This window comes from Oncorhynchus mykiss, chromosome 4, assembly GCF_057628025.1.
Source record: "Oncorhynchus mykiss isolate SJ-2025 chromosome 4, ASM5762802v1, whole genome shotgun sequence".
Lineage (NCBI taxonomy): Eukaryota > Metazoa > Chordata > Actinopteri > Salmoniformes > Salmonidae > Oncorhynchus > Oncorhynchus mykiss.
The window spans coordinates 95,828,083-95,843,613 of NC_143025.1; the positions used below are offsets into that span (position 1 = coordinate 95,828,083).

General features: G+C 44.7%; 1 protein-coding gene across 16 annotated transcripts in view; it reads right to left on the reverse strand.

Annotated features, from left to right (window-relative positions):
* Positions 1-15,531, reverse strand: part of mapre3b (microtubule-associated protein, RP/EB family, member 3b) — a 35,090-nt gene that overhangs the window by 12,330 nt on the left and 7,229 nt on the right. For 3 of the 16 annotated variants that reach the window (XM_090233368.1, XM_090233375.1, XM_090233369.1), the window contains 7 exons: positions 14,782-14,931; positions 14,540-14,678; positions 13,617-13,845; positions 5,497-5,621; positions 5,207-5,352; positions 1,086-1,242; positions 95-225 (listed from right to left, as the gene is read on the reverse strand). In XM_090233368.1, the coding sequence (XP_090089494.1) occupies positions 95-225; positions 1,086-1,242; positions 5,207-5,352; positions 5,497-5,617 (555 nt within the window). In that variant the 5' untranslated portion in view covers positions 5,618-5,621; positions 13,617-13,845; positions 14,540-14,678; positions 14,782-14,931. The other 13 variants (XM_090233367.1, XM_036976458.2, XM_090233372.1 and 10 more) reach the window with 8 other exon arrangements.

A 15,531-nucleotide genomic window follows, 5' to 3' on the forward strand; every position in this document is an offset into this window, starting at 1 on the left:
GAGAATAAATTAGGTACTTCTTTGATAAGAATTCTTATTTTCATGTTTGTATTTCAGTATTACACTGTGTGTGTGTGTGTGTGTGTGTGTGTACCTGCTGGTTCAGTTCTAGTATCTCAGCGTCTGACGCTCTGGTGGGCTTCGCCCTGCGGATGGGGGCGGACTGTATCGGCCTCGGGGAGGCGTGGAATGTCTTGGTCGCCGTGGGAGACGTCCTCTGGGGGCCTGGACACACAACCAATCTTAATTGGTTAATGATTTATACCGTAGAGGGAGAAAACCAAGTCAAAGCACATGAACACAGGCAGGATGGATCACTTTTACATGGGGTAGAGGAAGAGGAGGGTCATTTGGGTTTGTGGAAATGAGATGACCTGGTGAGGAGCAGTTTGAGGAGCGGTGAGGACATGATGATGTAGGAAAGGAGGTGTGTACCTGGGTTGGGTGAGGACATGATGATGTAGCAGAGGAGGTGTGTACCTGGGTTGGGTGAGGACATGATGATGTAGCAGAGGAGGTGTGTACCTGGGTTGGGTGAGGACATGATGATGTAGCAGAGGAGGTGTGTACCTGGGTTGGGTGAGGACATGATGATGTAGCAGAGGAGGTGTGTACCTGGGTTGGGTGAGGACATGATGATGTAGCAGAGGAGGTGTGTACCTGGGTTGGGTGAGGACATGATGATGTAGCAGAGGAGGTGTGTACCTGGGTTGGGTGAGGACATGATGATGTAGCAGAGGAGGTGTATACCTGGGTTGGGTGAGGACATGATGATGTAGCAGAGGAGGTGTGTACCTGGGTTGGGTGAGGACATGATGATGTAGCAGAGGAGGTGTGTACCTGGGTTGGGTGAGGACATGATGATGTAGCAGAGGAGGTGTGTACCTGGGTTGGGTGAGGACATGATGATGTAGCAGAGGAGGTGTATACCTGGGTTAGGTGAGGACATGATGATGTAGCAGAGGAGGTGTGTACCTGGGTTGGGTGAGGACATGATGATGTAGCAGAGGAGGTGTGTACCTGGGCTGGTTGAGGGGATGATGATGTAGCAGAGGAGGTGATATGATAAGAGGGTGTGTTTGTACCTGGGTTGGGTGAGGGGGCGCCCTCCTGCCCCTGGCGTGTGGCCACAGGGTCATACTCCTTCCCATCGTAGTTGGCATCAAAAAACTTCTTAAACCACTGGATGAACTCAAAGTTATCCTGAAACCTCCCCTTCACCAGCCTCTCTACTGGGATGATCTGAGACAGAGAGATACTTTATTAACCCTTCACCATGCTCTCTACTGGAATGATCTGAGACAGAGAGATATTAGACCCAATCAAATCATAAGAAAACAAAAAGATAATTACTTGACACATTGGAAAGAATTAACAAAAAAACCGAGCAAACTAGAATGCTATTTGGCCCTACACAGAGAGTACACAGCGGCAGAATACCTGACCCAAAATTAAGGAAAGCTTTGACTATGTACAGACTCAGTGAGCATAGCCTTGCTATTGAGAAAGCCATGTCTGCCTACGGCGGCCTATGTGCTCACTGCCCACAAAATGAGGTGGAAACTGAGCTGCACTTCCTAACCTCCTGCCCAATGTATGACCATATTAGAGAGACATATTTCCCTCAGATTACACAGATCCACAAAGAATTCGAAAACAAATCCAATTTTGATAAACTCCCATATCTACTGGGTGAAATTCCACAGTGTGCCATTACAGCAGCAAGATTTGTGACCTGTTGCCACAGGAAAAGGGCAACCAGTGAAGAACACACACCATTGTAAATACAACCCATATTTATGCTTATTTATTTTATCTTGTGTCCTTTAACCATTTGTACATTGTTAAAACACTATATATATATATATATATATATGACATTTGTAATGTCTTTATTGTTTTGAAACTTCTGTATGTGTAATGTTTACTGTTAACTTTTATTGTTTATTTCACTTTATATATTCACTTTATATATTATCTACCTCACTTGCTTTGGCAATGTTAACACATGTTTCACATGCCAATAAAGCCCTTGAATTGAATTGAGATACTTTATTAACCGCTGCACAGATATTTCCAGGTCTCTCCAGAGATGTTCGATCAAGTTTAAGTCCGGACATTCAGAGACTTGTCCCGAAGCCACTCCTGTGTTGTTTTGGCTGTGTGCTTAGGGTCGTTGTCCTGTTGGAAGGTGAACCTTCACCTCCAGTCTGAGATCCTGAGCGCTCTGGAGCAGGTTTTCATCAAGGATCTCTGTACTATGCTCTGCCAGTCCCTGCCGCTGAACAACATCCCCACAGCATGATGCTGCCACCACCATGCTTCACTAGTCTCCCAGTCCCTGAACAACATCCCCACAGCATGATGCTGCCACCACCATGCTTCACTAGTCTCCCAGTCCCTGCCGCTGAACAACATCCCCACAGCATGATGCTGCCACCACCATGCTTCACTAGTCTCCCAGTCCCTGAACAACATCCATACAGCATGATGCTGCCACCACCATGCTTCACTAGTCTCCCAGTCCCTGCCGCTGAACAACATCCATACAGCATGATGATGCCACCACCATGCTTCACTAGTCTCCCAGTCCCTGAACAACATCCCCACAGCATGATGCTGCCACCACCATGCTTCACTAGTCTCCCAGACCCTGCCGCTGAACAACATCCCCACAGCATGATGCTGCCACCACCATGCTTCACTAGTCTCCCAGACCCTGCCGCTGAACAACATCCATAGAGCATGATGCTGCTTCACCGTAGGGATGGTGCCAGGTTTCCTCCAGACATGACGCTTGGCATTCAGGCCAAAGAGTTCAATCTTGTTTCTGAGAGTCGTTTAGGTGCCTTTAGGCAAACTCCAAGCGGGCTGTCTTGTGCCTTTTCCTGAGGAGTGGATTCCGTCTGGCCACTCTACCTTAAAGGCCTGATTGGTGGAGTGCTGCAGAGATGGTTGTCCTTCTGGAAGGTTCTCCCATCTCCACAGAGGAACTTTAGGACTCTGTCAGTGTCCATCGGGTTCTTGGTCAGGGAGGTCCCCAAGCCCTTCTCCCCCGATTGCTCAGTGTGGCCGGGCGGCCAGCTCTATGAAGAGTCTTGGTGGTTCCAAACTTCTTCCATTTAAGAATGATGGAGGCCACTGTGTTCTTGGGGACCTTCAACGCTGCAGAAATGTTTCAGTACCATTCCCCAGATCTGTGCCTCAATCCTGTCTCGGAGCTCTACAGACAATTCCTTCGACATCAAGGCTTGATTTTTGCTCTGACATGCACTGTCAACTGTGAGACCTAATATTGACAGGTGTGTGCCTTTCCAAATCATGTCCAATCAATTGATTGTAGAAACATCTCAAGGATGATCAATGGAAACAGGATGCACCTGAGCTCAATTTCGAGTCTCATAGGAAAGGGTCTGAATACTTACATAAATAAGGTATTTTTCTTTTTATTTTTTGCAAACATTTCTCAAAAACGTGTTTTTGCTTTGTCATTCTGGGGTATTGTGTAGATTGAGGAGAAAAAAATATTTTATCCATTTTAGAAAAAGGTTGTAACGTAACAAAATGTGGAAAATGGAAAGGGGTCTGAAAACATTCCAAACTGTACATTGTGTTTTGGCTACACGGATACAGTCTGGCCACGATTCAAACTGTTTAAGCCCCTCCCTCTCCCTCCACCGTATGGCCGCACCAATCAGCATCCTCTGATAATCTGTGGGGGTAGTTGAGTTGATGACGACAACGAGAAGCGCCTATACTTGGCGCTGAAGTTGAAAATCATAACAACAATTGCTGCTGGACTTCCTGACGGGCCGCCCACCGGTGGTAAGGGTAGGTAACAACACATCCGCCCGCCACTGATCCTCAACACGGGGAACCTCGGGTGCGTGCTCAGTCCCCTCTTGTACACTCTGTTCACTCATGACTGCAAGGCCAGGCACGACTCCAACACCATCATTAAGTTTGCCGATGACACGACAGTGATCAACGACAAGACAGCATATAGGGAGGAGGTCAGAGACCTGGCCGTGTGGTGCCAGAACAAGAACCTCTCCCTCAACGTGATCAAGACAAAGGAGATGATTGACTACAGATTTTATTTTACATACTAACATAGTCCCTATTCATTTGAGCTGGAATACACTGAAGAGGAGTTGAGACAATCAGAGATGATTGTGGACTACAGGAAAAAGAGGACAGAACACGCCCCCATTCTCATCGACGGGGCTGCAGCGGAGCAGGTTGAGAGCTTCAAGTTCCTTGGTGTCCACATCACCAACAAACTAACATGGTCCAAGCACAGCAAGACAGTCATGAAGAGGGCATGACAAAACCTATTCCCCCTCAGGAGACTGAAAAGATTTGGCATGGGTTTTCAGATCCTCACAAGGTTCTACAGCTGCACCATCAAGAGCATCCTGACGGGTTCCATCACTGCCTGGTATGGCAACTGCTCAGTCTCCATCTGCAAGGCACTACAGAGGGTAGCGCGTACGGCCCAGTACATCACTGGGGCCAAGCTTCCTGCCATCCAGGACCTCTATACCAGGCAGTGTCAGAGGAAGGCCCTAAAAATTGTCAGTCTCCAGCCACCCCAGTAATAGACTGTTCTCTCTACTACTGCACGGCAAGCAGTGCCGGAGTGCCTAGACTTGGTCCAAGAGGCTTCTTAACAGCTTCTACCCCCCAAGCCATAAGACTCCTGAACACCTAAACAAATGGCTACCTAGACTATTTGCATTGCTAGTGGTGATGGCTGGGGTAGAATGGAGGAGGACAGACTAGCTGTAATGGCTGGGGTAGAATGGAGGAGGACAGACTAGTGGTGATGGCTGGGGTAGATTGGAGGAGGACAGACTAGTGGTAATGGCTGGGGTAGAATGGAGGAGGACAGACTAGTGGTAATGGCTGGGGTAGAATGGAGGAGGACAGACTAGTGGTAATGGCTGGGTAGAATGGAGGAGGACAGACTAGTGGTGATTGGCTGGGTAGAATGGAGGAGGACAGACTAGTGGTAATGGCTGGGTAGAATGGAGGAGGACAGACTGGTGGTAATGGCTGGGATAGAATGGAAGAGGACAGACTAGTGGTAATGGCTGGGATAAAATGGTATCAAACACGAGTTCCATTCTATTAACTCCTATCCAGACATTATTATGAGCTGTCGTCCCCTCAGTAGCACCCTGGGGGGGGGTTGTTAGTGTACCTTGTCTACACCCATTCTCTTGAAGGAAGCCTGTAGGACCTTGAAGTTTTTGATGAACTCATGTTCCAGCATTGCTGAGAACTTCACCTTCTTCAGCAGGACACAGCCAGGGAACAACATGTCCATGAACTGACAATACGCTGCACCTACACACACAGCATTTACAAGTTAGCATATCAATTATTAGGACTAGGTTGTGATTAATTTATACAGTTGTATCAACATGAGGCATTTATAAGTTAGCATATATTGTTAATGAATATATGAATTTAAATGTATGTGCGTGTTACCTGAACACAGTTGTTCTACCTTGGTGTAGGTGAGCCGTAGAGAGTCGTTGACCCAGGACAGCATCTCATGACGACTCAGGTTCTCCAGAGCCGAAGAGATGGAGAATACATTCACCGCCATCAACCTGCAACACACACGTTTTACATTATATAATTACAACGTATACGCCTCTAGTCAGTCTATAGAGAGGTAGATCAGTGACACCTCTAGTCAGTCTATAGAGAGGTAGATCAGTGATACCTCTAGTCAGTCTATAGAGAGGTAGATCAGTGATACCTCTAGTCAGTCTATAGAGAGGTAGATCAGTGACGCCTCTAGTCAGTCTATAGAGAGGTAGATCAGTGACACCTCTAGTCAGTCTATAGAGAGGTAGATCAGTGACACCTCTAGTCAGTCTATAGAGAGGTAGATCAGTGACGCCTCTAGTCAGTCTATAGAGAGGTAGATCAGTGACACCTCTAGTCAGTCTATAGAGAGGTAGATCAGTGACACCTCTAGTCAGTCTATAGAGAGGTAGATCAGTGACACCTCTAGTCAGTCTATAGAGAGGTAGATCAGTGATACCTCTAGTCAGTCTATAGAGAGGTAGATCAGTGATACCTCTAGTCAGTCTATAGAGAGGTAGATCAGTGACACCTCTAGTCAGTCTATAGAGAGGTAGATCAGTGACACCTCTAGTCAGTCTATAGAGAGGTAGATCAGTGACGCCTCTAGTCAGTCTATAGAGAGGTAGATCAGTGACGCCTCTAGTCAGTCTATAGAGAGGTAGATCAGTGACACCTCTAGTCAGTCTATAGAGAGGTAGATCAGTGATACCTCTAGTCAGTCTATAGAGAGGTAGATCAGTGATACCTCTAGTCAGTCTATAGAGAGGTAGATCAGTGACGCCTCTAGTCAGTCTATAGAGAGGTAGATCAGTGACACCTCTAGTCAGTCTATAGAGAGGTAGATCAGTGACGCCTCTAGTCAGTCTATAGAGAGGTAGATCAGTGACACCTCTAGTCAGTCTATAGAGAGGTAGATCAGTGACACCTCTAGTCAGTCTATAGAGAGGTAGATCAGTGACGCCTCTAGTCAGTCTATAGAGAGGTAGATCAGTGACGCCTCTAGTCAGTCTATAGAGAGGTAGATCAGTGACGCCTCTAGTCAGTCTATAGAGAGGTAGATCAGTGATACCTCTAGTCAGTCTATAGAGAGGTAGATCAGTGACGCCTCTAGTCAGTCTATAGAGAGGTAGATCAGTGACGCCTCTAGTCAGTCTATAGAGAGGTAGATCAGTGATACCTCTAGTCAGTCTATAGAGAGGTAGATCAGTGACGCCTCTAGTCAGTCTATAGAGAGGTAGATCAGTGATACCTCTAGTCAGTCTATAGAGAGGTAGATCAGTGACGCCTCTAGTCAGTCTATAGAGAGGTAGATCAGTGACGCCTCTAGTCAGTCTATAGAGAGGTAGATCAGTGATACCTCTAGTCAGTCTATAGAGAGGTAGATCAGTGACACCTCTAGTCAGTCTATAGAGAGGTAGATCAGTGACACCTCTAGTCAGTCTATAGAGAGGTAGATCAGTGATACCTCTAGTCAGAATGTTAGGACTGCACTTCTCAGTCTAAATAAGTGACCCAGCTAAATGCCTTCTATGCTTCGAGGCAAGCAAAAATGAACCATGCATTAGAGCACCAGCTGTTACGGACAACTGTGTGATCAGTAGCCAATGTGAGTAAACCCTTTAAACAGGTTAACATTCACAAGGCCACAGGGCCAGATGGATTACCAGGACGCATATTCATGCGCTGACCAGCTGGCAAGTGTCTTCACTGACATTTTCAATCTCTCTTGGACCCAGTCTGTAATACCTACATGTTTCAAGCATTCCAGCATTTTTTTTTTTACACCTTTATTTAACTAGGCAAGTCAGTTAAGAACACATTCTTTTTTCAATGACTGCCTAGAAATGTTGGGTTAACTGCCTCTTTCAGGGGCAGAGAGACAGATTTTCACCTTGTCAGCTCGGGGGATCCAATCTTGCAACCTTACAGTTAACTAGTCCAACGCAATAACGAACTGCCTCTCTCTCGTTACACTTCACAAGGAGACTGCCTGTTACGCAAATGCAGTAAACCAAGGTAAGTTGCTAGCTAGCATTAAACTTATCTTATAAAAAACAATCAATCATAATCACTAGTTAACTACACATGGTTGATGATATTATCTAGCGTGTCCTGTGTTACATATAATCTGACTGAGCGGTGGTAGGCACCAGCAGGCGCGTAAACATTCATTCAAACAGCACTTTCGTGCGTTTTGCCAGCAGCTCTTTGTTGTGCGTCAAGCATTGCGCTGTTTGACTTCAAGCCTATCAACTCCCGAGATGAGGCTGGTGTAACCGAAGTGAAATGGCTGGCTAGTTAGCGCGCGCTAATAGCGTTTCAAACTTCACTCGCTCTGAGCCTTGGGGTGGTTGTTTCCCTTGCTCTGCATGGGTAACGCTGCTTCGATGTGGTGGCTGTGGTCATTGTGTTGCTGGTTCGAGCCCAGGGAGGAGCGAGGAGAGGGACGGAAGCTATACTGTTACACTGGCAATACTAAAGTACCTATAAGAACATCCAATAGTCAAAGGTTAATATAATACAAATGATATAGAGGGAAATAGTCCTATAATAACTACAACCTAAAACTTCTTACCTTGGAATATTGAAGACTCATGTTAAAAGGAACCACCAGCTTTCATTAGTTCTTAGCAAGGAACTTAAATGATAGCTTTCTTACATAGCACATATTGCACTTTTACGTTCTTCTCCAACACTTTGTTTTTGCATTATTTAAACCAAATTGAACATGTTTCATTATCTACTTGAGGATAAATTGATTTTATTGATGTATTATATTAAGTTAAAATAAGTGTTCATTCAGCACTGTTGTAATTGTCATTATTACAAATTTAAAAAAAAAAATTGTCTGATTTAATCGGTATCAGCTTTTTTGATCCTCCAATAATCGGTATCGGCGTTGAAAAATCATAATCGGTCGACCTCTATCGCTCACATCTGTAGCCATGAAATGCTTTGAAAGGCTGGTCAAGGTTCACATCAACACCATCATCCCAGACACCCTGGACCCACTCCAATACAAAACCGTCCCAACAGATCCACAGATGACACAACCTCTATTGCACTGCACACTGCCCTCTCCCACCTGGACAAAAGGAACAGCTACATGAGAATGATGTTTTTCTGACTACAGCTCAGCGTTCAACACCTTAGTGCCCTGAAAGCTCATCACTAAGCTAAGGACCCAGGGACTGAACACCTCCCTGCGACTGGATCCTGGACTTCCTGACGGGAGCTCCTAAGGGGTGCATGCTTGGTCCCCTCCTGTACTCCCTGTTCACCCATGATTGTGTGGCCACAACCACATGTCTCAAAGCCACTCCTGTGTTGTCTTGGCTGTGTGCTTAGGGTCATTGTCCTGTTGGAAGGTGAACCTTCACCCCAGTCTGTGGTAATGAGTGCTCTGGAGGTTTTCATCAAGGATCTCTCTTCACTTTGCTCTGTTCATCTTTCCCTCATTCCTGACTAGTCTCCCAGTCCCTGTTGATAAAAAACATCCCACAGCATGGTGGCAGACTTCCTCCAGATGTGACACTTGGCATTCAGGCCAAAGAGTTCAATCTTGGTTTCATCAGACCAGAGAATCTTGTTTCTCATGGTCAGAGTCCTTTAGGTGCCAGTTTACCATAAAGGCCTGATTGGTGGAGTGCTGCAGAGATGGTTGTCCTTCTGGAAGGTTCTCCCATCTCCAGAGGAACTCTGGAGCTCTGTCAGAGTGACCATCGGTTCTTGGTCACCACCCTGACCAAGGCCCTTCTCCCCCGATTGATCAGTATGGCTGGGCGGCAAGCTCTAGGAAGAGTTGAATTCACTGTACACAAAATACCCCATAATGACGAAGTGCAAACAGATTTTTTGAAATTTTTGCTAATTTCTGAGAAATTCTAAACAGAAATACTTTATTTACTTATTCAAGTATTCAGCCTGTTTGCTATGAGGCTCGAAATTGAGCTCAGCTGCATCCTGTTTCCATTGATCATCCTTATGATGTTTCTACAACTTGGTTGGAGTCCACTTGTGGTAAATTCAATTGATGGGATTTGTCTATATAAGGTCCCACAGTTGACAGTACATGTCAGAGCAAAAACCAAGCCATGAGGTCGAAGGAATTGTCCCTAGAGCTCAGAGACAGGATTGTGTCGAGGCACAGATCTGGGGAAGGGTGCCAATAACATTTCTGCTGCATTGAAGTTCCCCAAGAACACAGTGGCCTCCATCATTCTTAAAAACCAAGACTCTTCCTAGAGATACCTGCCCGGCCAAACTGAGCAATCGGGGGAGAAGGGTCTGATCCATTTTAAAACAAGGTTGTAATGTAACAAAATGTCAAAAATGTCAAATGGTCTGAAAACTTTCTGAATGAACAGCATCTATTCTATCACTCCGGTATCCCTGTCCCCTAACCCCTATACATATCTACCTCCATCACTCCAGTATCCCTGTCCCCTTCGCCCTATACATATCTACCTCCATCACTCCAGTATCCCTGTACATGTTAATATGGTACTGACCCTGTATATAGTCCCCTTACCCCTATACATATCTACCTCCATCACTCCAGTATCCCTGTCTCCTTCCCCCTATACATATCTACCTCCATCACTCCAGTATCCCTGTCCCCTTCGCCCTATACATATCTACCTCCATCACTCCAGTATCCCTGTCCCCTTCCCCCTATACATATCTACCTCCATCACTCCAGTATCCCTGTCCCCTTCCCCCTATACATATCTACCTCCATCACTCCGGTATCCCTGTACATGTTAATATGGTACTGACCCTGTATATAGTCCCCTTCCCCCTATACAAATCTACCTCCATCACTCCAGTATCCCTGTCTCCTTCCCCCTATACATATCTACCTCCATCACTCCAGTATCCCTGTACATGTTAATATGGTACTGACCCTGTATATAGTCCCCTTCCCCCTATACATACAGTATCTTCCTCCATCACTCCAGTATCACTGTCCCCTATACATATCTACCTCCATCACTCCAGTATCCCTGTCCCCTTCGTCCTATACATATCTACCTCCATCACTCCAGTATCCCTGTCTCCTTCCCCCTAGACATATCTACCTCCATCACTCCAGTATCCCTGTCACCTTACCCCTAGACATATCTACCTCCATCACTCCAGTATCCCTGTCTCCTTCCCCCTATACATATCGACCTCCATCACTCCAGTATCCCTGTCTCCTTCCCCCTATACATATCTACCTCCATCACTCCAGTATCCCTGTCCCCTATACATATCTACCTCCATCACTCCAGTATCCCTGTCTCCTTCCCCCTATACATATCTACCTCCATCACTCCAGTATCCCTGTCCCCTAACCCCTATACATATCTACCTCCATCACTACAGTATCCCTGTCTCCTTCCCCCTATACATATCTACCTCCATCACTCCAGTATCCCTGTCTCCTTCCCCCTATACATATCTACCTCCATCACTCCAGTATCCCTGTCTCCTTCCCCCTATACGTATCTACCTCCATCACTCCAGTATCCCTGTCTCCTTCCCCCTATACATATGTACCTCCATCACTCCAGTATCCCTGTCTCCTTCCCCCTATACATATCTACCTCCATCACTCCAGTATCCCTGTCCCCTTCCCCCTATACATATCTACCTCCATCACTCAATTATCCCTGTCCCTTTACCCCTATACATATCTACCTCCATCACTCCAGTATCCCTGTCCCCTTCCCCCTATACATATCTACCTCCATCACTCCAGTATCCCTGTCCCCTTCCCCCTATACATATCTACCTCCATCACTCAATTATCCCTGTCCCTTTACCCCTATACATATCTACCTCCATCACTCCAGTATCCCTGTCCCCTTCCCCCTATACATATCTACCTCCATCACTCCAGTATCCCTGTCCCCTTACCCCTATACATATCTACCTCCATCACTCCAGTATCCCTGTCCCCTTCCCCCTATACATATCTACCTCCATCACTCCAGTATCCCTGTACATGTTAATATGGTACTGACCCTGTATATAGTCTCCTTACTTAGTGTTCTTATCTACCTTGTTTTTTCTGGTATTACATTGTTAGTGATAACTGCATTGTTGGGGCCGCAATATATGGATACATATATATAGCTGCCCCAAAAAATCTAATTTGATCAGGATAAATTAATAATTTGTTTGAAACATTATTTTTTATGTTAACATAATCAATGACCACATTTAAATGCAAACTCCAGTTTGCATTTTCAAGTTGGCAGTTCTTGTTCAATGGCCTTCCAGAGAACAATGCCATATTTAGAAAGAACATTGTTTAAAGAATAAATCAAAGTTCACATTTGTATTTGACCTACATTTTTTTTTTTTTTTTTTACCTTTATTTAACTAGGCAAGTCAGTTAAGAACACATTCTTATTTTCAATGACGGCCTAGGAACAGTGGGTTAACTGCCTGTTCAGGGACAGATTTGTACCTTGTCAGCTCGGGGGTTTGAATTTGCAACCTTCCAGTCACTAGTCCAATGCGCTAACCACTAGGCTACCCTGCCGCCCGATCATGAGACAAAAATATGAAAATGTAATGTGCAATTTTTTTTATTTTTTATTAATCTACCAAGTATAAAATTGAAATCCTTATTGGCTAAAACAATATGTATTTTTTAAAAACATTTTATTTCCTCATTATCATGCAGCAGGTAGCCTAGTGGTTAGAGCGTCGAATCCCCGAGTTGACAAGGTAAAAATCTGTCGTTCTGCCCCTGAACAAGGCAGTTAACCCACCGTTCCTAGGTAGTCATTGTGAATAAGAATGTGTTCTTAACTGACTTTCCTGGTTAAATAAATACAAATATGAAATCCTCGATCACTGTGGGTCAATCAATCACTGTGGGAGGGATTATCAGGGAATGGGTTGGGAAGTTTGAGACACAGAGTTGGTAGGGTTTCAAACCTTTCAATCAATCACTGTGGGAGGGATTATCAGGGAATGGGTTGGGAAGTTTGAGACACAGAGTTGGTAGGGTTTCAAACCTGTCAATCAATCACTGTGGGAGGGATTATCAGGGAATGGGTCGGGAAGTTTTTGAGACACAGTTGGTAGGGTTTCAAACCTGTCAATCAATCACTGTGGGAGGGATTATCAGGGAATGGGTTGGGAAGTTTGTGAGACTCACAGAGTTGGTAGGGTTTCAAACCTGTCAATTAATTATTGGGGGATGGATTTTCAGGGATTAGTGATCTAGTCATTAAAAAATGTATATAATTTATTGTGGCAAAACAAATATCCATTCCCCCTGTTAAGAAACAGTGTAGAGTTGCAGGATATTTTTTTATACTAACATTTCAGGCGCCCATGGTGATATGTGTGTGTCACTGATAAACGCCTCCCGATCAGAAGCCCCTAGGCCGGATAATGTGTTGGCATTGTTGTTGACGGGGGAAAGTTGACTACTTGATAATAACATCGTAACGTCTAAATCAGTAAAGGACTTGTTCATCATACAAGGACAACAGTCAAACAATATCTAGTTACAACGAAAACAATGTGACTACCTAGTAGTCAGTGGCTGTTTTAGCACAAATGTGAGTTGCTGCGTAGGGCTTGATTTAAGCTGCTAAAGACTTGCTGCAGAGCCAATGAATGAGCTGAGCTAACTGAACCAACTGAGCTAAGCTACCTGAGCTAACTGAACTAGCCTACAGTACGTAGATGCAAGCCTAGTGATACGTTAGCTATACATAACGGTCGGTCTAGCCCGGTCTGGCCAGCCGGTCCAGCACAATTCAACTATACTGTTTTCATCCAACCCCGTCTGGAGGCCTCCAGAAATATCCCTCTCTCTCTCTCACACACACTCTCTCACACACATACACTATGAGCCGCTCCGAATGGGACTCGAATGTGATGGCATTCGGGAATGTCTCTACCTGACTAGCTAACTATAAAAACTAAACTAACGTTAGTAGTCAAAGTCCGCTTTTAAATAGTATACATCGTAGTGGTAATAGTTAGTGACAGTCACTCACGCTCTAGTTTTGAAGAATCGTGCTGTTCTGAGCCTGTCCGGTCGATACTACTGCGTTGCTACAGCTTGTTCGTAGCGACGAGCTGCTGCCCCAACCACAGCTCAGCCGTACGCCCAGCGCGTCCCACAGCGGCAGGTTTTCACCTGCGTCATAACGCAACTGCATCACCTCGGATCCCCGGGACGCCATGATGGATCTACATCACCTGGCTCGTCTGAGGTTTGGCTGCCTGTCGACATACGGATAATATCTGTCACTTTACTTTCGCCCTTTCAAATAGAACATAGTGACACATTTTTTGTTGTTGTAATGGGTTTTATTCTGCAGAATACATTAATATCAAAATTATAGTTTGAAAAATGTTTTCAGGCTATATAGTGATTGTTTAAATTTACCATGTTTAAAAACGGAGTAAAACAAAGCTTATATTTTGGGTTCTGATGGGGTACAACAGTTGAAGTAGTTACATTCTTCAAGAATCAATGGTTGCATATCAATTTATAAGTAAACACATTATATAGAAAAAGCAGATTTCCCCTTTAAAGGTTAAACAATGTGGAATCATTAGTGTATAAGTAGTTTATCTTTATTTAACTAGGCAAGTCCGTTAGGAACAAATTCTTATTTACAATGACGGCCTAGGAACAGTGGGTTAACTGCCTTGTTCAGGGGTGGAACGACAGATTTTCAGCTTGGGGATTCGATCTAGCAACCTTTGTTACTTGCCCAGCGCTCTAACTACTAGGCTACCTGCCGCCCCAGTAGGAGAGGGTAAAGGTTAAATGATGTGTTATCATTAGTTTATAAGAAGTCAAAGTGAGAAATGAATGATGTGGAATCCGTAGTGTATAAGTAACAGAGGTGAGCGGTTAAATTATGTTAAATCATTAGTGAATGTGATACAGCTGTGTAGCTCAATCTACCTGCTTCACCTGGTCAACCTAGCCCTGCCCCTCTTTTCCTATTGGCAACAGAGGAGGGATCCCTGACCTGTGACCTCTGTTTTCCAGCGTGTCCTCTGCTTGGATGCACAGATTTCTCTCAATGGAGATGCTGGAAAACCTGTTGTACAAAACAATCTTCAATTATCTTACAATAGTTCAGTCCTTGGGGTCTCAGGCCGCTTTGACTCCAACTCTGTGAGCAATTGTGAAAACTTCTCTACCTGGTCAGGAGACACATTCTGCTCTTCCTTGTAGCCTTGGAAACTGTAGCTGTGATGGCCAATACTGGACCTGGTAGGAGCCACCCCAGCTCACCATCCATTCCACACCACTTCAATACAGGAACTGGACCTGGTAGCTGCATTTGCTAGCTAAGTGAAATTGAAAAATACAACAAAATATACCTAGCTCTCTCTCTCGATATTAATTTGTTCAAAACTGTTCAACTGTTGTCTCTCTCTGAGTCAACTACTTACCATATTTTATGCACTGCAATGTAGCTTTCTGTAGTTTTATGCTTTCAGTACTAGATTAATTCTCTGAAGCATTGATTGGGTGAACACAACGTCAGTTCTTCTTATTTGTGTGACTTAACTGTTGTTGGCGTCCAATATGCTGCGTTAACTCCACCAACTGAACTATAGTATGAATCCATTACACTTTGTGATACAAAATGGAAAAAGGGAAACGGGAAAATTGGAATAAAAAATATTTTTAAATACCCTACTAACTAACCCTACACTCATTAAAATCCACCACCTCATTACCCTACACTCATTACCCTACTAACTAATCCTACACTCATTACCCTACTAACTAACCCTACACTCATTAAAACCCACCACCTCATTACCCTACTAACTAACCCTACACTCATTAAAACCCACCACCTCATTACCCTACTAACTAACCCTACACTCATTAAAACCCACCACCTCATTACCCTACTAACTAACCCTACACTCATTAAA